The 26,719-nt window shown below is 28.6% G+C and overlaps 3 protein-coding genes across 4 annotated transcripts; 1 reads left to right on the forward strand and 2 right to left on the reverse strand.

Annotated features, from left to right (window-relative positions):
• Positions 1-970: 970 nt before the first annotated feature.
• On the reverse strand, positions 971-5,066 carry LOC121229196 (pentatricopeptide repeat-containing protein At5g64320, mitochondrial). 2 transcript variants are annotated; one of them, XM_041112693.1, is made up of 4 exons: positions 2,512-5,050; positions 1,698-1,823; positions 1,373-1,546; positions 971-1,286 (listed from the first exon to the last, which is right to left on the reverse strand). In XM_041112693.1, exon 1 carries the CDS (start codon positions 4,823-4,825, stop codon positions 2,675-2,677), a length of 2,151 nt encoding a protein of 716 aa, XP_040968627.1. In that variant the 5' UTR covers positions 4,826-5,050; the 3' UTR covers positions 971-1,286; positions 1,373-1,546; positions 1,698-1,823; positions 2,512-2,674. The 2 variants fall into 2 exon arrangements, with proteins under 2 accessions (XP_040968627.1, XP_040968628.1); XM_041112694.1 differs by having other exon boundaries at positions 1,373-1,823; positions 2,512-5,066.
• Positions 5,067-12,227: 7,161 nt separating this feature from the next.
• LOC121229197 (4-coumarate--CoA ligase 2-like) lies at positions 12,228-16,882 on the forward strand. The gene is made up of 5 exons (NM_001405296.1): positions 12,228-13,291; positions 14,311-14,509; positions 15,928-16,141; positions 16,234-16,336; positions 16,449-16,882. The coding sequence occupies exons 1-5, from the start codon at positions 12,296-12,298 to the stop codon at positions 16,566-16,568; spliced, it is 1,632 nt and encodes a 543-aa protein (NP_001392225.1). The 5' UTR covers positions 12,228-12,295; the 3' UTR covers positions 16,569-16,882.
• Positions 16,883-17,906: 1,024 nt separating this feature from the next.
• Positions 17,907-19,776, reverse strand: LOC107907482 (CASP-like protein XL3). Its single transcript, NM_001405295.1, has 3 exons — positions 19,414-19,776; positions 19,194-19,332; positions 17,907-18,441 (listed from the first exon to the last, which is right to left on the reverse strand). The coding sequence occupies exons 1-3, from the start codon at positions 19,566-19,568 to the stop codon at positions 18,193-18,195; spliced, it is 543 nt and encodes a 180-aa protein (NP_001392224.1). The 5' UTR covers positions 19,569-19,776; the 3' UTR covers positions 17,907-18,192.
• Between the last annotated feature and the right edge of the window lie 6,943 nt (positions 19,777-26,719).

Here is a 26,719-nt window from a genome sequence, read left to right on the forward strand (position 1 = left end):
GTTTTGTGCAGTGAGCAAAAAAGACTTTATAATTTTTTAATATTATATTATTTTAGAATTAAAAACTAAAAGATGATTTTTAAATATGGAAAAGACAAATGGATGATTTTATAAGCCAATTGTTTTTGAACATGGCTTGACCTTTTACCCATTTTGCTTTATTCTATAAAAGTTTCTGTGAAAATAAGAAGAAGAAGAAGAAAAAGAATAGCACCAAAAAGTTGAATCAAATAATTTCAAAATTATCCTTCTGTTTGTTATTTATGTTTGCAAAAGCAAAACAATAAAAAAGCGTATATTCGCAGTATATTTGTAGTAAATAAAAAGGCAAATTACTTTTCATGTTATATATAGAGTTTTTATACTATGGAAATAGTTGATGCTTACTTTATGATTGAATAATAATAAGAGCCTAACAAATTAAACCAAGAATGGGATGTGCAGTATAACACCAATAATATTTTCAATTTTAATTAGCCAGATTACATCATTTACGACTAAATCCAGGGATTTTTTTGGTAAAATAATTGCCTTTTCAAATTAAAAAAATATTTTAATATGTCATGACTTTGACTAAAGTTTTGACTTGTTTTGTAAGGAAAAACATGCATGATAATATCAATTCAAGGAAACGCCTTTCAATATAAGCCACCGTAATTAAAATAAAATTTCAGTTGCAGATGATTTTTCATAAAATATTCATTTTCAAACGAATAAACCAACCATATGATTTCTGCTTAAACTGACTGTACCTTTATTATTATATTTAATCTTTAAATGCGATATAATACATAAATTTTGACTGACTTCAATTATATACATTTGAAATTTTGATTTTAATTTATTTTTCATAAACAATAGACACATTTATTGACTTGACTTGTCAAATAAACAATTATATTTATTTAATATCAAAATAATTAATTTGATTTGATTTTTATACAAAAAAAATTATATGTATAATTACATCTAATCAAAATTCTTGAATCACATTGACCAAAGAGATTTACCCAAATGAATAGCTACAAAAAATATCATAAGTCTCACAACAGAAGTCGGCATTTCCATTCCAGTTTTACTTTAAATAACAATAAATGAAAGCAGGTATCTTTGTTCCACCGAAAGTTGTTTACCTTTAAGCAGAAAGAAAAGCAACAAAAAATGGAACCCCAGCATGCAGCATTGATAAAATGTAAGCAATTTAGCCGTCAGTCTCCCATTTTAAAGGCAAAGGTGCATTCTGACCAACCAGATATTCATGCCGGAATCTTCAACGAGCTTAATACCTGAAGAAGGAAGTTCAAGCTTAATGCAAATGGCTATGTATCTTCTGAAGAATCTTATTCCGATTTTGCAAGAATGGACCTAATACCTGAACATTGCAAACGGTAGCAGATCCACCATCTTCCTTAAGGCTCGATTTAAGCAGCTTTCCTCAAATTTGCAGCATTGAAGTACAAAAGATGGAAATAAAATGGGAGAGGAAATCAGCACACAAGCATGAAATACATCAACATAGTCAAAGCCATGCCACAGACAGGGATATCTACAATGGCACGAAAGAGTACATGCACCATGTAATGTGAAAAACAATGAAGCCAATCCGTCTCCTCCTCAAATTTATGAGAAGGTTGGTCAGAGCGAATTTTACTGACAATGCCTACTATTTTCAAGTGAACTTATGTGGACGGTATTACCTTTGTATTGAGTTTTCCCAATTTTTAAGGTGAAATAAGAAAGCCACATCAACATTGGAACGGTTTCCAGAGCTAGGAGGCCATAGCCTTGATCAGCAATCCAAAGCTCAGAACAGAACATGAACCCTGCCACAGAAACTACGTGTTCAACACATTTCCAACAGACCATGCAATTATGACAAAACATTAACATGCAAAAGAAACTATGAAAAACATATAGTTAATTTATGAGAACTGTGGCAACAGAAAGAGCAACCTAATGAGATAGGGTCAAAATTTTTGTACAAGGAGAAGCGTACAAGTTAAACAAACTGAAAAAGTTAGTTCTAGCTTAGATAATGCAAATGACAACAGAAAACATATAATGTATAGATCACATAGAGACCACTTGCTCTTCTATTCGGCTATTGCTAGAAGAAGAGTTAAAGGTCCAAAAATAAAAGTGTAATTTTCAAAAAGATAGGGGACCATGGTGGTCCCCTAACCTTGGCTCCATCCAGGGTTTAATGACATATATACTTAGGCCAGCACAAACACTAGTATCATACATGAAAACTTCATAGAAACAAATCTTCTATTAAACTTGGCAATACGACATCCAATCACCATATAAAATGCAAGCTCTTCAATTTTGACTCAATCAGTTCAATGGCGAATTGCAGTCTCAGAATATTCTTAAAACAGTTTAAAAAAAAGTTATTTAACTCATTAAATGTTATCATTATTTGAAAGATTTCTTCAAACCCGTAGGCCCTGAAAAAGAAAAATGACAGAATGAAACAATTTAAGGCTTGACAGACACCATGAAGGTTACCTTCATAAACTGCAAGGCTTCAATATACACCAACTAATTTATCCAAATTGAGGGAAAAAAATATGGACATTGACCAGACCATTTTGAAGACCAACTCTTTCCCACTTGATAACATACTCCAGGAAGAAACAAGACAATGTCTTTCAACGGCATAAATGTCTTTCTAGACATTAAATGGAGCTGAAAAACTCTCCTTTTGACAGTCTTTGAGACAATTGCTGACCAATATAAACCAAGTCACATCATTGGGTACAAAGCTAGTCTCCACACCTCTTTGTAGAAGTAAACAGGCCTCATCAAACATGCCCTCCTTGCAGTGCCAACTAATCAAAGTATTATAAGTAATAGCATCGGGATAAATTCCTTCAAATTCTAATTTGTCGAACAAACTCAAAGCCTCCCTTATACGTCCAGTTCTACATAGACCATTTATCAGACTGTTATAGGTTACTAGATCTGGCGTCAAACCTCGATGAATCATTTCTCTTAGAAATTCGAGTGCATTATTGACTTTCCCAGCCTTACAAAAGCCATCTATTAATATATTACAAGAAATGTTACTTGGAACAAATCCTTTCCTTACCATTTCTTCAAACAACCCCAGGCCTTTTTCGATTGCCCCAGCTCGACAAAGTGCTTTTATTAGGCCATTGTAAGTGATTTCATCAAGGGCACATCCTCTAAATAACATTTCGTTTACAAGCTTCAGTGTTTCTTGGATCTCACCCCACCTTAAAAAAGCATGAATCAAAGTATTGTATGTTACTTTGTTGGCAATAACACCCTCAACCATCATATTGTGATACAGTCCCAATGCCGCTTCCATTTGATTGACCTTGCATAAACCAGATATTAGTGAATTAAACGTAAATATATCAGGCTTACACCCTTTGCTTGACATCTCATCAAACAATTCATGCGCTTCATGGATCTTTCCATCCTTGCATAATGCACTTATTAAGGTATTATATCCAACAGTATTCAGGCTGACTCCTTTTGCCGACATTTGATTCAGAACATTACCAACTTCCCCTACTCGGCCTTCCTTGCATAACCCATCAATCAAAATTGAGTATGTTATCACATTAGGCTTACATCCGTTGCTTTCCATCTCATAAACCGATTCAAGAGCCGAACCTAGACATCCTTTCTTGCAGAGTCCATGAATCAGAATGTTAAATGTAAAAACATCAGGCTTACAGCCGATACTTAACATGATATCATATACAACAGCCTTAGCTTCTTCAAAACGTCCGCTTGCCACATATCCATTTATCAAGGTGTTGAAAAGAACAACATTTGGGCTGGGCACTTTGTTTAACAACGCCCTTGCTTCATCGACTTGGCTGGTTTTACATAACCCTTGCATTAACAACCCATACGTCAATGCATCGGGGATAAAGCCTCGGAGAAGCATCCGATCAACCATTTTCACTGCCTCATGCACACGGCCAATCTTGCAGAGGCCATATATAACATCATTAAAAGTTTGAACATCAGGAGCACAACCCATCAGAAACATTTCTTCCAAAAGTTTCACTGCTTCATTAACTCTGTTACCTTTTGACAATGCATGTATCAAAGTATTGTAAATGACCGAGTTAGGCACACATCCATGTTTCATCATATCCCTAAGCAATGAGTAAGCAGAATCTACTTCATTATCTGTACAAAGGGCTTTCATTACCAAACCAAACGTATGAACATCAGGAGATATACCCTTATTCAACATGTCATAAAAAACATTTGGCGTAACTTTATGACAATTCCCAGCTACCAGAATACTTAAGACAGTATTGTAGGACCTAAATGTTGGTTCACAAAAATAAACACTCTTTATATCCAATAACAATCTAGTAGCCTGACCCGGCAAACCAGCTCTTCCGTAATATTTCATTATTGAAATGAAGAGGGATTCTTTAAAAACAATCCCTTCTTCTTTCATTTGCATCAATAACCTATCTATGACCTTAAATTCTTTAGCTGCCCCAAGCTTTTCAATAAGAACAAAATACAAATCAAATGTATGGAAATAGCCTTTCTGGGAACCTGCCCATCGAAACAACTTCAAAGATGTGGGAACATCAAGTGGCAATTCAAGTAATTTAGAAAGCTGATAAGGAGTAATCTTATTGAATGATTTTCGAAGTTCATCGAGGTCAAATGGTTTGAGTAATCTCTGCCATTCATTTTCAGAATCTGATTGATTGCTATTGGAATGATACCCAGATGAGAAAACCGAGCATTGGGTTTTAGAAACAAATTGCAGGCTTTTTCTGACATGAAATGCAGGGATTTTCATTCTTCTTAACATTATTATAAATGGGTAGCTCCAAAATCAGCAAATTTACCTCTTTTATGATGAAAATTTCTGGAAAAACATTGCTGTAATGCTCTCAGGCCCTGAGATAGAGGTGTGGTTTTGGCTTCCGCGGCAAACGATGAGCAGCTGCTTTAAGAGGCGGGGTTTTGGGGTTTTGCCGGTTTGGACAAGGCAGAGAGGGAAAGAACCAAACGGCAGAGCATAGCGTTAAATGGAAGTTTTATCTTTTGTTAAAAATCAATTAATTAATCTATTTAACTTATAACACAATTTGGTCCTAAATCATTTTTTATAAATATCAAAATCATAAAAAAAAATTGATGCGAAATTTAATTTTATGATTTTATATATGGTATTTTTATTTAATTTAATTTTCACACATCATTAATAATATTATTTAATTAGTATAATTTTATATTGATATATTATATACACAAATAATTATATTAATCTAATATATTTATTAATTTCTTTATATGTATACATATAAATCACTTTTATGTATATAATTATATTAAATTAAAATTCATATATTAAATTACATATTAATTAAAATTCATGTATAAATTTAATATTTATCTTTTTTCTTCTATTGATATTTAATTTATTTTATCTACATATTACTTTTGTTCATTTATTTGAAAATTACCGGTACTCAGTAAAAATAGTCACTATCATGCTTTTACTGATAACTTTTTTCTCTTGAAATAAACATAAAAAAAAAAGTTAAGTATCAAAACACAATAAAAAAAATTAATGTCAAAATATAAAAGCATAAACATAAATTTAGTTCTAATGTGTATTTATTTTGTCAATTTAGACATTGTTTTTTTGGATCATTTTGGCTTTTAACTTTTAAATTTTATTTAAATTACTTATTTGTTTACAGATAAAATTTTAATAACATTGACGTGACAACTCACGTATCATTTTACTATACATCAATACCATCAAATTTTTAATAGTTCAGTTAGTTTGTCTATCAAAAAGTAAACATAAAATATACGTGGATTACCATGAAGGTTGCTATATTTAAATTTTTAATATTTTAATCAGTATTTTTATCAAAAAACATTATTTATATTCTTCTTTTAAAGGTTGATGATCAAATTTGACTATTTTCCGAAAGTTAATGATCAAATTTAGCTAAAAAATTAAATTTAACAAAAAATATAAATATTAAAAATTAAATTTAACATTATACCACAAAAAATTTAATTTAACAAAAAATATAAATTAAAAATTAAATTTTGCAATAACTCTAGTATCGTGGTTGTTGCGACTAATCCCATCCTTCATTATAAGTTCAAACATGTTGAGTTTGATTTGTTCTTTGTTCGAGAGAAGGTTGTTGATAGGTCTCTCGTTGTTGGTGACACTCCAAAATGTGATCAGATTGCCGATATCTTCACCAAACCATTGTCTGCTTTTATTATTTTTCGATTCTGGGAGAAACTTCAGTCGTCGATGTCATAGTAGGGTGAATATTAGAGTAACAGATTCTGGTGATCAATTCAAGAAACAGCTATTTAGTTATAGCTATTGATGCATCTCATTCTCTGTGTATAAATTGCCTATCGATTGTTAATAATAATCAAGCTAGAAATATTCATTCAATCATGAGTGATTCTAAGTAGTTGTTTTTACAATTTGTGAGATATTATTCTAGTTAATGGTTAAATTTAACAAAATATATAAACGTTAAAAATTAAATTTAACATTATACCACGGGAAAAAATCAATCTCAATACATGAAGCCTATAATTATGAGAAAAAATAATTGAGACATTAATATTGAATTTGATAAGTTAAATTTTAAATTATTTTTACATTGTATATACAAAAATAAAATTGTAATGTGTCAAAACTTACATTAGTGTAGTGGGAAATGTAACACCCCTTACCCGTATTCGTCGCCGAAATAGGGTACGAGGTATTACCGGACTTTACCGAATTAATTTTTTTCGTTAATACGAGGTAAATACTATCCATTTACTAAAACATGCATGACGCCCTTTAGATGGGCCTCCAAAGCCCAAAACATACTTCGAGACCAAACCAGAATTAAATCGAAACCATAGGGAATTTTTCGCAAAATCCCAAGTTTTTTTTTGTTCAATATAACCCCTTTATAAATATCTAACATTCCTTGCAAATTTTAAAACCGAGACCAATCCAATTAACCAATTCATTTTAATAAATTTGATACCAAATTATACTTCTATTATAATCATACTATTTAACATATTCATCATTCTTTACTTTAATGTATATTCATTAAACAAGTCTTAGCATTTATATAATCATCAAACCTTATACATGTCATATAAATCAAAAAGGAAATTTACAAAAGCCACCAGAGATAATCTGGATAGTGTGATCCTTTGTGTTGATCCGATCCTCCGTATACTTCCACGTCAATCTACAAGAGACATTGAATACACTCAAGTAAGCTTATAGAAGCTTAGTAAGTTCATAGGCATAAAACATAAATCTTACCAAATATTTATACACTTATACAATATACACAATTATTAAGTTCCCCTGTCAACCACAGTCATTGGTGAGTTTCCTTGTATAAACTTACTACCACTTATCCATTTCCTTTAATTCTTTTGGGCCCCTTTGTCACATATCATTCTTTAAGCAAATTAGGAACCGGTTACGGAAAATTGAGTACTTCACTTTCACTTTGTCATAGTATAACTATGGTCTTGCGTATGATTACTTATCACTTTTTGAAGTCATAGTCCTGTCAAGGTCTTACACTGATCACATTTATCACTTGTCACTGATCAGATAAGTGTAGCTAAAACTACCACTTATCACTTATCACTTTTCATTGATCAGATAAGTGTAGCTAAAGCTACCACTTGTCATTTATCACTTGTCACTGATCAGATAAGTGTAGCTAAAACTACCACTTATCACTTATCACTTGTCATTGATCAGATAAGTGTAGCTAAAGCTACCATTTATCACTTGTCACTGATCAGAAGTACTCAAATCCGACGTTCCACTCAATTTGATCATTTATTCAATTTTCGAGTTGTTATTTTATTATCTATTCATCAATAAATATATTTCATCATACATTATATAATTCATAAAATTAACATATAATCATTAAACTTCAACCATATAAACTTACCTGGGTCGATTTACAAAATTTGTGAAAGTTTAGGGACTAATCAGCTACTTTTTCTTTTCCTCGACTTGCTTCGGGTTCTCGATCTATTATTGTAAAATCATTCACTTATCAGTATTGACTTCATCTTCAACCCGCTTATAAGTAATATTATCTATAATTTCATTATTTACTTATGTATATTCCAATGCTGTCTATCCGTGTCATAGTCACTAAATTATTTTTATATTTTGTTACAGAACTCAAAACTAAGATCCGCTAATTTTTTATGAAACTAGACTCACATATCTTCTTACCATAAAAATTTTATGATTTTTGGTTGGGCCAATTAATACAGTTTATTCATTGAAGTCTCTCCTGTTCTGCTGTCTGACAGTTTCGACCCTTCTTCACTAAAAATTAATTATCTCCTTGTACGGGATTCAAATGATTTTCCTGTTTATTTTTCTTGAAAGTAGACTCATTCAGAATTCTAAACATATAAATTTAAGCCCCTAATTATTTTTATTCAATTATTTTTATGATTTTTCAAAGTCAGAACAGGGGAACCTAAATTCATTCTGACATTGTCTTACAAAATATATTATATCTCATGATTTACAATTCCGTTGCTTACACCGTTTCTTCTATGAGAAACTAGACTCAATAACCTTTAATTTCATATTTTATTCATTCTATAATTCGATTTCTACAATTTTTGGTGATTTTTCAAAGTTAGACTACTGCTGCTGTCCAAAACTGTTTTAGTGCAAATGTTGATTTCGATTTTTGCCCCAAATTTCACAGTTCATACAATTCAGTCCTTGATCAATTAACCCCTCAATGAAGCTAATTTTTCCAAATTAATGCTTTACCTAGACATTATAAGTTATTTCACAATTATTTAAATTCAGAATTTCCACATAAAACCCTAACTTCAAACTCTTTCACCATTAAGTCCCAAACATTCACTTTCTATTCAATTCTTTCAATAAAATCAGCATATAAACAATTTAAAGCTCTAATTCCATGATAAATCATCATATACTTCCAGAAAATATTCATAGAAACTTCCAATTTCTTTCATAAAATCAAAAACTAATGAATTCAACAAGTGGACCTAATTGTAAAAGTCATAAAAACACAAAAATTTCAAGAAATAATCAAGAATTGAACTTACTTGCAGTAAAAATATGAAAAACCAGCTTAAAAAAACCCTTCTTTGGTGTTTTTTCTGATGAGAATGCAGAAAAATAATGAGAAATCTAGATAATTCCACTTTAGTCCTAGCTTTATTAAGTAAATTTTGCAATATTCCAATTTTTCCCTTAATTCATCAATTTTCCTGCTGATTTCATGCCCTTGCTGTACAGCCCAAATAGACATTGGGTTTATTTGTCTTTTAAACCCTATTTCTTTTATCATTTAAGTTATATAATCATTTCCCATAATTTTACATTTGTTACCATTTAGTCCTTTTTATTCAATTAACTATTGAAACTTTAAAATTTCTTGACGAAACTTTAATACTAACTTATTAACACTCCATGAATATTTATAAAAATATTTATGGCTCGTTTTAAAATTTTCAAACTCTCGATATTTCGATATCTCGTTTTCGATTCTATTTTTTTTAAATATTTATTTCTATTACACTATTCGCTATTTCAAAAATTTTCCTAACTTCACATTTAATTTATATTCACTAAATTATTAATATTTTCTACTCATTTGTTAAATTTAGTGATCTTGAGTCACTGTTTCGACACCACTGAAAATTTAGGCTATTATAGGAAATGTACGGTACCTTACTCATTTATCCTAAAAAGAAAATAAAGGATAGGGAAAGAAAGAGAAAGCATACTTAAACAATTGACTGTGAAAAAGGAAATGTCAGGCTGAGTCCTTGATGTTATGCTGAAACCACAGCTTATAATATAAAAAGAGATGTATATATGTTTCGTGTTAATTTAATTTGGTGATGTAGCTGTGTGATATTAGCAAGCAGCTGTGTAGTAGGTAAGGTACGTCGTTTTCCACTAAAACACGACCCCTAATGGCTTCATTAGGTGAAATTTCTTTTCAATTTCAAATATACATGTGACCTCATGGTCCCATTTTATAATGTATATTTTGTTCCCTATCTTTAGATTTTACCAAACACCTCTTTTAAACTCAAATACTTCATCACTTGATTGCATGAATATTTATATATGATACATACATGAATGATATTATCATGCCCAGCCTTGAGAGTTGTTTAGAAATGTGACTATTCAGGGACCAAGGTTGAAAAGGAATTAAAATATTATTTTTCCGTTTCTAGAGTGTTCAAAAAAAAAATTAACATTTAAAGGTAGTTTATCAATTTTTAAGGGACCTAAAAGAAAATAACTTTTAAGGGCATAAAATTTTTTATCAATTTTTAAGGGACTTAAAAAAATATTTCTTCAACTTTTAAAGAACTTTAGACCCTATTTTATTAATTTTTCTAGTATCTCAAAAATATCAAGAACGGGCCTTAATATTATTTTATAAAAGATTGAATCAAATATTATCATCAAAATAAACATAAATAATCTTGGTTTTTTTATGAAGTATATTTATATATTAGTCAATAATTAAATATTAAATTGTGTATGTATATATCAAGGTTTGATATAGGTCTTAGATTTTGGTTCAACTAATCCAAGATAAATGGCATTTTGGGTTCCTTTCGAAACGTCTAAAATCAATACTAATTTTCTTAAATTGGACTTTTCCAAAGATATGACAATGTCTTAAATATTAGTTTGATTGAATGGCTGTGAGTTGAAGGGGAAATTTTTTTAAAGCCCCTCCCAATAATTGAAACATTTAATTTAAGCCGTTTTAGATTTAAATTAAATAATAAAATTATATCTCTAAAAAACTAACAGTTCAAATTAAATTTTTTTAACGCAAAGATTTTAACTTTGCCCCAAAATTTCATAATTTTATAGAAAAATAAAATGTCTCAAATGATATTAAAAAAAAACGAACAACTTAAAATCCGAACAGACAAGTAAATAGGTAGAAAAGTTTAAGTTTCGTAAAAGAAGGCTAAGGATCACATTATGACACCTTGAGTTTGCAAGAGAGAAGAAATCTTTTTGGTTGAAAGAGAAATTTTTGTTGGATCATGAACATATATGTGGATTTAAATTCTCGGATGGCTGGTTGCCCAGTTATACAGGTTTGAAACATTACTGTTTAAAGGTTGTCCCATTCCAACAATCAATGTCCTTGCCTTTTCAATCATATATTAGGTGTTTTCTTTACTATACTCATTAATTTTTACATATAGAGGTTTGAATTTTTATTTTGTTTAACTTAATTTCAAAACTTTGTAATTGTTTTCACATCAGAGTCTGAACTTTTTTTTTCCAAGTTAATCTTAAAACTTGATAATTGTTCCCTTAGTAAGGATTGAACTTTTCTTTTGTCCAAGTTAATATTTACTTGAAAACCCCAAAATTTAAACCCTAATATGAGAATAATTAACAAGTTTATAGACTAACTTGGACAAGAAAAATGTTCAAGCCCTATATTGGAACAATTTATTAGTTTAAGCCCCGATATGAAAATAATTATCAAGTTCAGAAATTAAATTGGACAAAAAAAAGTCTATATTCCAATGTGAGAGTTATTGTCAAATTCAAGCCTTCAAATAGTGGCTTAACCCTATATTATATATATTTTAACCTTGTATTGTTGATATCTCATTCACTCTCAAAAATATTAGGATGTACGATTGTTTTGTTATAGAAAATGTGTTTACTTTAATAAGGTTGTTAATTACTTAACAAAGGCAACAAGAGGTTAAATGAATCAATTAGTTGCACCCGTTGATTCATTATCACATATATGAAGATTTTTGAAAAATGATAATAACAATTCGACATAAATAACATAATTTGGGCTTTAGCCTTATTAGCATGTACTAATTTTTTTTAAAAAAAAATTGTATTTACTTTTCCAGATAATATACTTAATACACGTTAATTAAATTCCAATAATTAAGGTTTGGTGAGGGATTCAACAACATAGCCAATGTCCAAATGTCTAAATCAATACATAAAGTAATGTACTAATACATATGACTTTGTTGCCCAAATGAATATACATATTTGGGACTTAGTTTTAAATTGGCGGATGAGGGCGGCTCCTCTACCATTACCTACTTGTATATTTACCACAACCAAACGATAAACCAACCAGACCAGACCAGCCCAAAACAAAACCAAACACTCACCTTCTTCTTTTGCCTTTCGCAGTTCTCACCCTTCAGTTATTTTCTCTAAATTTCGCCATTAATGGAGGCCGATCAACACCAGCATGATGAGTTCATCTTTCGCTCCACCCTCCCTGATATTTACATCCCAAATCACCTCCCTTTACATACATTCTGCTTTGAGAATGTTTCCCAGTTTAAAGATCGTCCTTGTTTAATCAATGGTCCTACTGGTAAGATATATACTTATGCCGAAGTTCATCTCACTGCTCGTAAAGTGGCTACCGGCCTCAACAATTTAGGTATCCAACAAGGAGATGTCATCATGCTTCTGCTTCAAAACTTACCGGAATTTATCTTTGCTTTCCTCGGTGCATCGTTCCGTGGAGCTATCAGTACCACCGCTAATCCCTTTTACACTCCGGCGGAGATTGCGAAACAGGCGACGGCGTCGAAGACTAAACTGCTTATAACTCAAGCAGTTTATGCGGAGAAAGTGAAGAGTTTCGCTAAAGACAACGATATCAAGATCGTAACGGTAGATGCACCACCGGAAGGTTGTTTACATTTCTCGGAATTGACTGAAGCTAACGAAGACGAAATCCCGGCAGTTAAAATCAACCCCGACGACGTTGTAGCCCTTCCTTACTCATCGGGAACGACGGGATTACCTAAAGGAGTGATGTTGACTCATAAAAGTCTCGTAACGAGCGTTGCTCAACAAGTTGATGGAGAGAATCCCAATCTTTATTTCCACGAGAAAGATGTGATTCTCTGTGTGTTGCCTTTGTTTCACATATATTCACTCAATTCGGTGTTGCTTTGTTCTTTGAGAGTAGGAGCTGCAGTTTTGATTATGCAGAAGTTTGAGATCGTGACATTGATGGAGCTTGTCGAGAAATACAAGGTAACCATTGCCCCATTCGTGCCGCCGATCGTTTTGGCCGTCTCTAAGTCTCCGGTCATCGATAAATATGACCTTTCCTCAATTCGTATGGTGATGTCCGGTGGTGCACCGATGGGGAAGGAGCTAGAGGATGCTATTAGAGATAGGCTTCCAAATGCAAAATTAGGACAGGTACGATGAATTGACTGGATTGATAAATAATATGTTTATTTAATTAATACAGATTATTCTTAGAAAAAAGAAGACATATACTGATGATAGATTAACAATAACACGCTCTGGTCTGCTGAGGTTTATGTTTTGAGAGTTGTAGATGGGGTTTTCATGTGCAACGACAAACCTATGAAATAAAAATAGTTAAAAGATTTTGGAATTTATTATGTTAAAAGTTGTGTTATATTTTATTTTATTTATTAACAAATAGTCATTATTTTTTATATATTAGATTAAAGAGTAAATTAATATTTTTGTTAAAAATTTCATAATTTTTTATTATTAAAAATTGATCTATGTGTATTAACACAAGGTCTTACATGTAATACATCATATATAATATGGTTATTCTATTAATTATGTTAATTTTTAATAATAAAAATAGATAAATTTTTAAAAAAATTTACATTTACATTTACATTTTATGTATAATACAAAATCTAATTTATAATAAAAGAAATCTGACTTTTAATATAATAAATTCCACAATAAATCACAACAAGCAGCAATTAAAACCGGCAAAGCATTGAAAACTAGCATATTCTAGTTGTTTTGGTGGGACCTTGAAGGACTGGAATGAATTTATGATGGCAACTTTTTTCATTTTTATTTCTTATATGACAAAAAACTTAAGTGTCAAAGATGCATATTTTGGAAAATTTTCTTACCAATTTACATTATTTCTATTTTGTTTTGGTACAACCAATTGACATTATTTCATATGTATATGAAATTGGCTGTTCCACGTCTAGTACTTGCCTTTAATAAATGGAGGAGATGCAATGAATTTTATTGTTGTTTTCTACCTTAAAGTTGAATTAAATGCAAAAACATGATAAGTTTGATTCAATTAATCCAGCACCACCCAACTAAGAGAAAAATTGATGGGTCTCCAATTAATGTGCATGTCTCTCCCATTAATATGCAATTGGGTAATGTTTTTATGTGTTTGTGGCGGTGCAATCAATTGAATGCAGGGGTATGGCATGACTGAGGCAGGGCCAGTGCTGGCTATGAACTTGGCTTTTGCGAAGGAACCCCGGGAGGCAAAATCCGGTGCGTGCGGCACAGTCGTACGGAACGCGGAGATGAAGATCGTGGATCCTTACACTGGGGCGTCGCTTCCACAAAACCAATCTGGGGAAATTTGCATTCGGGGCACCCAGATTATGAAAGGTATACAATTTTCAAATCTTAATTAGTGTCAACCCCTAACCTCTATTCCTTTAAATAGATATTTAAGTATACCCAAATACCTTATCACAAAAAATTATACCGATTTCTCAAAATATATATATACCTAAAATAAAACCTTTAAAATAAATCAAAAGATGGGATTTTATTTAGATTTTAAAAAATTATTTTAACTTCTACAAAAAAAATATTTAAATAGAATAATAAAGTTGATATGTTTTTAGATTAATTTAAGCTTAATACATAATTTGGTACTTAAGTTTGTCACTTTTTTAATGTGATACCTGTGTTAATTTTTTTATCTAATTTGGTCCTTATATTTTATAAAAGTTGTATATTTTGGTACTTAAAAGTGACTATATTAACTTTTTAGTATTTTGGATTTTAAAGTTGATTTGATAAAAATTAATATTAGCTAATAATATTAATAATTAACTTTCATAAATTTAATATTATAGTCTGATTAAATCATATCCAAATTTTATTTGATAAATTAAATACAAAATTAAAAAAAATTCAAACATAATAATAGTAGCAATTAAATTTCATCAAATTAACTTTAAAATATGAATTAAACACTAAAAAATTTATATTAATATCTAAAAGTAACGACGTTAATTTTTTTAAAATATAAATATTATATTAGGCCAAAAAATAATACAAATAATTTATTAGGAAAAAGTATTAAACTTGGGTATCAATTAATTATTAAATCATTTATTAATCAATGTATTTTTAGAAATATATATATTTTGTTTGATTGATTCCGAAGATAGTAGGTGTAGAAAGTTTTAATGGGTCAACATTTGTCTCATTGCTTGGGTATAATAGCTGGAGTGAGAGAATTGTATAAAGCAACCATTTGTTTGGTGGGATGCATGTTTTGCTGACCCAAAAGTCAAAGCCTTACCACAATGTTGCAAATAATAACCTTTAAAATTGCCAACCAAACTCTACAATTCATTAAACAAAATTATATACTCAACTATTTTTTTTATCTGTGTTTTTATAAATTATTATTTTAAAAATAATAAATAATTTAATAGTCACAATCATAAAACTTGTATAATTTATTTAAATTTTGATAAGATAATTTTATGTAGTTGTTTAAAACCTTTTATTAACAATATTTCTAACCTTAAAAGATTGTAAAATTGTTTTAAAAATAACGCTTTAAAATTTTGAAACTTTTGAAATGAATAAAACTTTTAATAAATTATTTTTATGTTGTATTTAAAAATATTTTTTATTTTTGAGCATTAAATTTAAAATTTAAAATCATTTTTAAAATTTTTAAAAAATATTTAAGAATGCATAAAAAAAATTATTTTAAAGCATAAACTAGAAACCAAATATGAGAAAAATTCACCTATGACATTTACGAATGAATATTCTTTCAGGTTATCTTAATGATACGGAAGCCACAAAGGTAACCATAGACAAAGATGGATGGTTGCACACCGGCGACATTGGCTACATTGATGACGATGATGAGCTTTTCATTGTCGATCGATTGAAGGAACTGATCAAATACAAAGGGTTCCAAGTCGCACCTGCTGAGCTGGAAGCAATGTTAATTGCCCATCCCAACATCTCCGATGCTGCTGTTGTACCGTAAGTCTCCTCCGACATACCCAAACCATGTTTAAATTTCTGCATTAGCAAACGACAACTGTAAGCCATGCAATTCCATAAATGTATTTCAGTATGAAAGATGAAGCTGCTGGAGAGGTTCCAGTTGCTTTCGTTGTGAGATCCAATGGTTCTAAGATCACTGAGGATGACATCAAGCAATTCATCTCAAAACAGGTAATGTTAATAACTTGTTTAATTGCTGCTCTACTAATTATCTCAAAAACTTATGATTAAGTTATCAAAAACTAATGATCCAATGGTTGGATTATTACTATTATTATTGCAGGTTGTGTTTTACAAGAGGCTTGGCCGGGTTTTCTTCACGGATGCAATCCCTAAATCTCCTTCAGGTAAGATATTGCGGAAAGATCTAAGAGCAAGGCTCGCTGCAGATGTAGCCAACTAGCTTAAACGGAACATGTATCGTCGCATACATACCATCTAGAAAATGCTATCAATACAGATGTGGATTTGTTGTTTTTTTTTTTTCTCTCTTTCCTCCATCAACCTGGGAACAAAATGTGTTGGGCGCTGGAGATCTTTTAATGCCAAAGAATTGAATTTCTCACTTTTGGGGAACCAAGAATGGAGGATCAGAGAAAAATGTAACAGCATTTGGGCTTTTAATGTAAAATTTGTATGATTTTGTGAACAAACTCGAAAAAAAAAACCAGTGTTGTACAACATGTGTTTCATTGTTTGACAAAGTTGAAACTCAAACATTTGTTTTGCTTTATATATTTGTTTTCTATAGTTTAATTCCCTTTGTTTTTGGTTTTTTCTATTTCTAAATTTGTATCTTTTTAGGTTTGAAATAATCCCATACCAACTATGTGCTCCAATCATTGGGTTAAAATGCAGTGGCAAAGAGGAAAGACCTTCCTTCACTCTGGCTTTCATTTAAGTCCATTTGAGAAGAAATTAATATATTGTTGAAAAGTTAAAAAGAAGCCTAAAGTCCAAACGATTAAGCTTGCACATTTAAAAAACCCGCAAAACTGCCATCATTAAAGTACTAAGAGATTTCACTCATACAAATAAGTCTGCCAGTTGGCATGAATTTTCGTCTGTCAGTTTGACACGAGTTTTTTCGGTGTGGTTTTATTTCTTTGCGTTTCAGAGGTTGTCCGATTAGTTATGGAAGAAGAATTAGCAAATCTTCATCTAATGGATGAAGAGGAGGCGGCTTTCAAAACAGAGGCGGCTGTAGTGGGAGAAGATTATAAGTACTGTGTGGTGGGAAGATGTTTGACAGACAGTGTTGTTCATTTTCCATCATTACGAAACACAATGGCTGATTTGTGGCATCCAATAGGAGGGATTTCTATTACTAATCTAGGTGATGGAATTGAAGAAGCGCCTTTAACTGTGGAGCAGGCGGCATCGGCGACTGATTGAAACAAATGGATCTCTTGGAATTTGACTAGAAATATTTAGCTTTGTGGGGTGGAGAATGTTTATCGGGTACTCCATGAAGGTTTGCAAAGTTGGTGTCTCTATGGTGTTCGGTCATTGAACTCCATGCAACAGGTTGAAGGAGGTTCTAGAGAGGCGTTTCTTCTGGGTTTTGTGTCTTTTGGCTTTAATGGGATGTTTTCAGGTTTTCTTTCGCTAATTTTCCTGCTTTATTTATTGCGCTTTTATTTGGTTTGATGTATTTACTGCTTTTGACTGCTGTGATGTTTTTGGGAATTGATGTATGACCTACGAGTAATGGAATCCAGGTATTTTACTCAAAAAAAAAAAACAAAGCCCACAACTGAAGCGTATATGAACAAATACTATTAAGTACATGATAAACATAGACAATCTATTAATAATAAAAATCCAAAGCTATTTTTTTAACTTTATTTTTTTAATCTATTTTTCATTTCTTTTATAAATAATAATATTAACATAAGTAATTATTTTGCATGAAATTTTTTAACTTCACAAACATTTTATTTTTAAAAATTTTAAATTATATGGCAAAATATCAATCAATTTATAAAGTTAAAAATTTTTAATACCACATTAACCGTAATTTATGATTAGAGTTTCAAGTGCATGAACTTGGTGGGGGAATACAGCCTGAACAAGTTGAATGCGGAGATGGAAGCGATGGAAAACATTAGTAAGCTTGCAACGAAGCCGCAGAGCAAGGATCCTCCGATTTGGGTGCAGAATCGAGTATATTTATTGCACCACTTGAGCCATTGGAAGTTCTCTTCTCCGGTTAATACCAAAAATGAATGCTCCAAAGCCGCTAGGTTTCCCGCAAACACTGCGTACACTACTGCCTGACAAAAGCAATCCAAAACAGATAAATAAGATTACTGAAAATGATTTTATTTCGCTTTTTTATTCTATTTTTTAATACAATTATGAGTGAAGTGTTATAAGCGCTGAGAGGCCAAGGCTCTCCAAAATTCTAAAAATATTTTGATTTTTTTTTATACTTTTAGAAAAATTTAATTAGGTTAAAATTTTTCATTATTCTTTAAAAAATTAAAATTTTAATTACCACTCATTTAAACTTAAATTATTTAAATTATTAATTGTTTTACTCTCACTTCTAGGTGCGTACTGTCCTTTATCAATAATAATAATGATTTATGAAGATATTGGAGTAGATTGTTGTATTTATAATCAACCAACATTGTGGCCCTGTACCATTTATGGAATTCAATGCAATAGCGCCTAATAAATGTGATTTCATCCGTAGCCAATAAAACAAAAAGTTTACATCTCAGCTTAATTAAGTCTTACGGTAGTTTTGGTGTTACATTCATAATTTCTTCTCTTTTAATTAAAGGAGGACTTTGAATAATTTAATAATTATACAAAATAAAATAAAATTGCATCCAAGCAGTTATGTTTCTTCGTCTTTAAATTTGAAATTAACAAAAATAATAATCCTTTAACTAGGAAGGAACCCATTGTAAATTGTAACCCTGAACCTGATAACAATCTAATTATGGTTTTCATTTCACATGTTTTCGTTTTCTTTTTAATATTCTTATAAGCATATGGGTAAAAAGTAAATGCATACCTGATCCAAAATATAACGAAGCCAAGCCAGATATGCGTAAGATTGCAGCGAGGTTCCTTTGTAAGAAGCTGAGAATGAAGAACAGCATAGTTGAAGTAGATTATAAGCAGCAGCCAATGAAGTGATATACAGCAATCCACTGTAAAAAAACTGAGTTAAGTAATACAATATATAGATAAAATGGATGATTGGAGGTAATTAAATGATACTAAAATCTTACACAAGAGCACGCAAATCCTTGAAAGAAGCTTTCTTTTGAACGTAGAAGATGACCTTTGTTTGAGAATCCAACCCAATTAAACAAGCTGTTAAAACCAACATCACTATCGTACTTAGCCTAATCAAGGCTTCTATTTTCTGAATGCTCAGTTCCATCACCCTTTCTGTTTGAATCAACTTCTCTAAATTTCTGCCTCTTTTTTCCTTTTTCCCATCAAAGTGGCCAAACCAAGTAATGGGAGGAAAGCAAACTTGTGGTGTTGGAGTTCTCTACGGCGATACATATATATAATAATATATAAAATAAGTGCTACCTACACATGGAGGGAGATTCCAATTAAAGGATTCATGCTTTTCCAATGTCTCATCTGTCTAGTTATTGTCACCAGCTTTGATTACCCTTTTAAGAGGATGTTATGAGCATTATTTTTTTATGGGATGGAATGATTAATAATTCAATATTTTTAATTATATTTTAAATTTAAATTAGATAAATGAAATTTATTATCTCTACAACATAATACTCTTATTGCTAGATTAAAAGATTATTGCTAAAATTAATGTTATTATTAGATATATATATAAAGTGTGTTAGAAAAAGATGGCTAAATAAATCATATATGCTAAAAAAAAATTTATCACTTGAATAAGTTATTTTTTTTTTAAATTCAAGGAAATATGTCAATTTTTTAGAGAGAGAATGGGAAAGCGCGATCAACCGACCACACTTTCCCTTTAAGTTGCATTTTCTAATTTTTTTAATATAATTAAATTTTTTGTTAGATGGTTAAATGCTAGTAGTTTTATTCTCAAGTTTCAAGCTTTCTTATTTTTAATTAATAAATATATTGTTTTCAATTTTTTTATTTTTAATTCATCTTTTTAATTAATAACTCTTTTATTCATAAAATCAAATAATAAATATGTAATTTTATAATAAAAATATATTTTACATATATCATTATGTTAAAAATATTTGAAATTAATAATTTCTTTATATATAATATAAATATCAACTAATTTTTTTGATATATTTTTCTTTATATATAGTATTTATATGTTAAATATTTATTTTCTCCATCTATATATTGTGAGTATGGTGATTTTTAATATTATAGAATGAAATAATTATTTCAAATATAATTATTATTTTTATATGTAAAATATTTCAAATATAATTGTTTTGCATCTACATTATGGTGTGATATTTCAAATATCATCATGTTTATATAATACTAAAATTTATTACACTCATCATATGGATTAAAAAATAAATATTACATATATAAAAATTATATTTACTAAAAATAATCATATTTTTAATAATTATTTGATTTTATGAATAAAAGAGTTATTAATTAAATAGTAAAAAAATAATATTTTTTTTGAAAACAATATATTTATTAATTAAAATTAAAAAAAGAAGCATAAAACAACATGAAATAAAATGCATTTAAAAAAGGGGAATTGAAGCTAAGTCTCAATGATGAAATTATAATTTAACAATTTAACTAAATGAGCTGATATGTTACAAACATTAATTAAAAATATAAAAAACTTAAAACAAAATGAAATAAAAAACATAAATGTATGTGAGAAAGGATAAAATCATTAATATTTAATTATATTAAAAAAATTAATTATATTTAAAAATACAATTTAAAGTGAAAGTATATCTATCTGGAGCTCTGGACACGTTTTTTCACTCTCTCTTAATTAAATATTTATTTTACTAAATTTTCAAAAATTTAACCTATTTAACTATTTTTTTTTGACATATGGCTAATTTAGTAAATAAAAAAAACCATTAAATCATATAATTGACGTACCAACCACTGGCTAATAGATGAGCCACTTGGAAATTAATTTGTGATTTGTTGTTGTATACAAGGAAAGCTTAATTCCTCCACCAACGTGTCGTCCTACTTCAACATTTTGGAAAACCAATTGTCGTATTCATAGATTACGTATATGATATATTGATGCGACATAACTTGAGTTTGATGGGAGTAATACATGAAGCCCTACAAACAACATAAATAAATTGATTATTAAATATCAAGGGGCTACTCATGGTTGAGTTGTTGATCCATTGATTATGCATCGATAATATCGCTTCACAAAGCTTAAGCATTTAATTTTTTCAGCTAACATGGAATCTAATCCTGGGCCTGCTGTGTTAGGTATGCATCTAATGCAGTTTTTGGGGATTGGCTCATATTTAAACACACAAAAACAGAAATTGGCAGTGATTTGAGTGTTTCTGTAAGAAACTTTGGGGGTCTTTTTCTTTTTTGGCATCATCTTGATTGAGACTCCACTATTGATAATGATACCTTCAAACCTTAATATTATTGTTTCATCTCTTATATTTTAATTGTACCCACATTCTTTCTTTTTTCGAATTTCCTAAATAGAAGGAGACAGTCACATACACATATATCATAAATAGCCTCTCAAGCTCGTTGGAACCTCCAACTGCATCAATAAATATAGTTGCTTCCATTATATGCTTTCTAAATTAATACTTTATCATTAATATAATCATTTATTTGGTTGTTTAATTTTATAAAAAATTTATTTTGATCCTTTATTTTTTTTTATTTAACCTTCAAACCTGAGTTATTTATTAAATCATCAAAAAATAGATAAAAAAGTTAACATTTGTTAACTTTGCTAATATGACAGTCTATGTGTATGCCACATCAATATTTAATTAATTTTTTATATAAATATAAAAAATTAATTAAATGTTGATATGATATCTATATGGATGCTATATTAATAAAGTTAACAAACGTTTTTTTTTTAATTTTTGAGTAATTTGACAAACAATGCAAATTCAATTACTAAAATAGGTTAAGAATAAAATAGAAGACTAAAGTTATTCTTTTTTTTTTATAAAGTTGAAGGGTTAAATAAATTATTATGCATATATTATTATATAATTTATATTTTAATTAACAATTTATATATGTCAAATATGAGTAAATTAAATTAATGAATTATCGTGAATGAGATCTTGATGTGTTTTTACGTTTCATAAATTTATACATAGACAATTAATTATATGATATCACTTGTTAAAATATTTATCTACACTTATTATGACGATGCATTTTTCTTTTCATTTTTATATAATTTTTATATAAAACAATTAAAAATGACAATTGAACACAAACTTTTTTACTATTTCACCTATGATTATTATTAAACATTTAAAATATATATTTACATAAAATATTTTTCAAACTCACGTGGCATAATTTAATTAAATAATATCTATAAGAAATATATGAACATCCTATTATATAAAGAATTTTAAAATTATTTATTTGAATAAGGTATAATAATTTATTTAACCCTCCAACTTTATAAAAAAAATTTAATCTTCCATTTAAAATTTCGTCTCTTTTAATCTTTAAACTTGAATTGTTTGTCAAATTCTCCCAAAATAGATGGAAAAATTAACTTTTATTAATTTTACTGACATGGACTACACATGAATTGTCATGTCAGTAATTAATTAATTTTTTAAATTTTAAAAATTTAAAATATAAAATTATTAAAAAGCATAAAGATATAAATTTTTGAATTTTTGAATAATTAATTAATTAGTAATGTGACATACATATAGACTGCTATGTGGATGTCATGCCATCAAAGTTAATAGACATTAACTTTTCCATCTATTTTGGGGGTGATTTGACAAACAATACAAATCTAAAGACTAAAAAAGATGAAAAATTAAATAGAAGACTAAAATAATTTTTTTTATAAAGTTGAAGGAGTTTGGATAATGAGATTGAGTCTCATCAAATATACAATATACAAAACTGAATTTTATTGTAAAGTTTGGGCTTTAGGCCGACCAAATAAACAAATGGACTCATGATTATTGGTTTTCATTTCTTTTGGGATAAATTTTGTTTTATTACCCAATGATACATTTTAGAAACTATGAGCCTAATCCCAATCTGTACGTAGCAATTGAATTTTGGATGTTGGGTCAAGATCGTTATTGCAGTTTTATTATGTTAGTATTGACCTCCGCTTATGCCTGGCTTTATAATTGCCTTTTTTTTTTCTTTTAATTAATAGTAAAAGCTATTAAATAATATTTACTTTTTAAATTTTCATCTACTATAATATATTTCATTTATTATGAAAAACTATTCAAGCTTACAAGGCCATATGTACATGCAAACACCACCTACAGGAAAAACGAAGGTACCTGCGTTGATGGTTATTTAGATGAGTATCAGGGGTTAAAATACAGTGAAATAATTTCAAGTTTGTTTATTTCATCATTGGAATTCAATTTTAATTTTTTAATTAAATTGAATAAATTGAAATTTAAGTGAAATAGATTTTTTCTAATTAAATTTTAAGTTAAAAGCATATATATTTGAAAAAATAATTTAATTAAAAGAAGAGAGTTTAGTAAGACAAACTTGATTTAGTAATTTATTTATTAGAGGCCTCGAATTTATTATTTAGAAAAGATATTAATTTTGTATAGAATATTTTTAGGATATTATATATGTTATTATCTTTTGGAAATTTGGAAATTAATTTTAATATATTTTAAATTTTAAAAAAACCAATTTACTTTTTTTTTTTGAAATTGACAAGACTCAAAATGATTTTTTTATTAATTCATTAATTATTTTTTTGATTATTTGAGTTGTAAAAAATTCAACATGATTTAAATCCAAAAAATTTTATTACTTATTGGAGTTTATCTAAAAAATCAAATAATTTATTTTATTTTTAAGGTGAATTTTAATATATTTTTCTCAAATCAAATCAAATTTCACTTGGAAACGAAAATAATCCAAACCTTCAAATTTTCATATATTATTCCATATTTATGGATGAATAAAACTTAAACACAATAACATTGACATAGACATGCCTTAGAACCATGTTCCAACTAATGAACAAAGAAAACATGTTCCGGTCCAACTGTTTGAATATTTAGATTGTGCAGCATTTTGACCACGTGGCAAAAATTGAGGCATTTCCCATGTCTTATGTTTGACTAGGAATTTATAAATTTCGGGTAAAATCGAATTCATTTGTCTAATTGACTGAATTCGGTTAATTGGTCGATTAACCGAATTAAATCTGTTAGAGTCGGCTAATAGTTTTTTAGAAGTTCGGTTAACGATTAATTTAGTTCAAAATCAGTCGATTAATCGAATTAACCGAATTTAATAAATAATATTATAATAATAAGTATTCGGTCGGTTCGGTTATTTTTTTAGAAATATAAATTAATCGGTCGGTTAAGTTGGTTAATTTTTTATATGTTTTAAACTTGTTTAACTAAAAATAAAAAAATATATATAATTTTCGGTTAACCAACCGAATTAACTGAAGTTCGATTAATTTTTTTGAAAAAAAAATTGGTTCGTCGGTTAATAGTTTAAAAGCGTCAGTTAATTCGGTTAATGGTAATTTGGGTCGGTTAACGGATTGAACACCCCTATGTTTGACTCTAAGTCTAAATCTTATTATTTTATTAGGTATATAATAATTTATTTAGCTCTTTAATTTTATAAAAAATAAAATTATTTTAGTCATTCATTGAATTTTTCATATATTTTAGTCTTTTAAACTTGTTATTCTTGTCAAATCACTTTAAAATGAATACAAAAGTTAACTCTTTTTCACTTTGTTGACGTTGCATGAATGTGGACGACACGTCAGTACTTAATTAATTTTAAAATTTTAAAAAAATTCACAAAATATAAAACTTATTTTTAAAAATTAAAAATCATTAAAATTTAAAAAAAATTAAATGCTAGCGTATTATTTACATGACAATTCATATAACGTATTATCTATATGACAATTCATGTGTATAACATGTTAATAAAATTAACAAATGCTAATTTTTTTATCCTTTTTAGAATAATTTAATAAAAATATATAAATTTAAGAATTGAAAAAGATGAAAATGTAGGTTTAAAATAAGTTTTTAATAAAATCAAAGAGTGAAATAAATTAGTTGTTAAGTGTGAACATACTCCCAAATTGGTATCTATTTCCCTAAAATACTAATTATATATTGATTCAGAAGGAGGTAGTGTGAAAAGAACAAGAGCTCTCATTTTGACAAATATGCTGATAAGCCACTTAAATAAATCTAAATCCCAATATCTATTTGCCACTTAAATAAATTTAAATCCCAATATCTTTTGAAAAATTATGAGGTAGACCTTTTTTATCATAACTTATCATCCCATCCACTGTCATATCCATCAAAGTGTTTGTTTTTTTTTTTTTTTTTAGTTTCATTGATTCATTCATGTCGAATTTGTAGATTAAGAGTTTGGTTCTTAGGAAACCTATTCCCATTAATCAGTGGTCTTCACTTATTCCATAGTCTTCCTCTCATGAATTAGGTTAGTTCCAACCCTTGATGTTTTTTTTTTTAGTCTTGACTTTTGAAAATTTATTAATTATTGTTGAACATTCTCCTGGATTTAAAGAAGGAACCAAAAGAACTTGCTTTACCGTTATTCTTTAAATGCAGAATGGTGGAAGGAAAAACATAGTTTTTTATTTTTATTTTTAAATGAAGTAATCAAAAAGTAAAAACTAAAAATACTCAAAATTTAAAATTAAATCTAAAGATGAAAATAAAGAAAAGAAGGATTTATACCTAAAATACTCCTATTGATTTTTTATAGTACCTAAAATGCTCTTATTAAATCCTATTAGGAGCTGGGGTTTTATATAATATATAGATTTATAATTCATTAAATTTTTAACCATGATTAAAAATATAAAATAATTTTATTTTTTAAGTCATATACAAAATGCTGAATTTTAAAAGTTATGAATGAAAAATAATATTACATGTTTGTAAATTGGCACATAATTTTATATATGATACACTATTCAATTTATAATTTATATATTAAAAATAAATCATACTATATTTAAAAAATAATTGAAAATTCATTTTTAATTTTAACTCTAAATGTTTGTATTTTTTTTATTATCATTTAGACGGTTATTCTTTTTTTGAGCAAAACTTAGTCATCAATGTATCAAAAAGAATCAAATCATTTCTTTTTACGAATATGCTAGCTAAAAATTAATTTTTTAATGATGTTAGCACGACAACTTACATGTATCAAGCCGACAGTGTCATGTAAGTTGTCATATTTAAATATTTAACATTTTAATCTGTATTTCTATTAAAAAAGACAAACAAATTGATTTTTTTTGGAATGTCAACAGTCAAATTTTACAACTAATAATCTCTACTAATATAATTTATTATCCACATC

The sequence above is a fragment of the Gossypium hirsutum genome, chromosome A05 (assembly GCF_007990345.1).
Source record: "Gossypium hirsutum isolate 1008001.06 chromosome A05, Gossypium_hirsutum_v2.1, whole genome shotgun sequence".
NCBI lineage: Eukaryota > Viridiplantae > Streptophyta > Magnoliopsida > Malvales > Malvaceae > Gossypium > Gossypium hirsutum.

Excerpts from the sequence above, each read along its gene's own strand:
- LOC121229196 (XM_041112694.1), bottom strand. The coding sequence starts at position 4,825 with ATGTTAAGAAGAATGAAAATCCCTGCATTTCATGTCAGAAAAAGCCTG.
- LOC121229197 (NM_001405296.1), top strand. The coding sequence starts at position 12,296 with ATGGAGGCCGATCAACACCAGCATGATGAGTTCATCTTTCGCTCCACC. Across the intron at positions 14,510-15,927 it reads GGGCACCCAGATTATGAAAG|GTTATCTTAATGATACGGAA; the intron begins GTATACAATTTT and ends ATATTCTTTCAG. Across the intron at positions 16,337-16,448 it reads AGCAATTCATCTCAAAACAG|GTTGTGTTTTACAAGAGGCT; the intron begins GTAATGTTAATA and ends TTATTATTGCAG.
- LOC107907482 (NM_001405295.1), bottom strand. The coding sequence starts at position 19,568 with ATGGAACTGAGCATTCAGAAAATAGAAGCCTTGATTAGGCTAAGTACG. Across the intron at positions 19,333-19,413 it reads AAGGATTTGCGTGCTCTTGT|TGGATTGCTGTATATCACTT; the intron begins GTAAGATTTTAG and ends GTTTTTTTACAG. Across the intron at positions 18,442-19,193 it reads TTCGTTATATTTTGGATCAG|GCAGTAGTGTACGCAGTGTT; the intron begins GTATGCATTTAC and ends TGCTTTTGTCAG.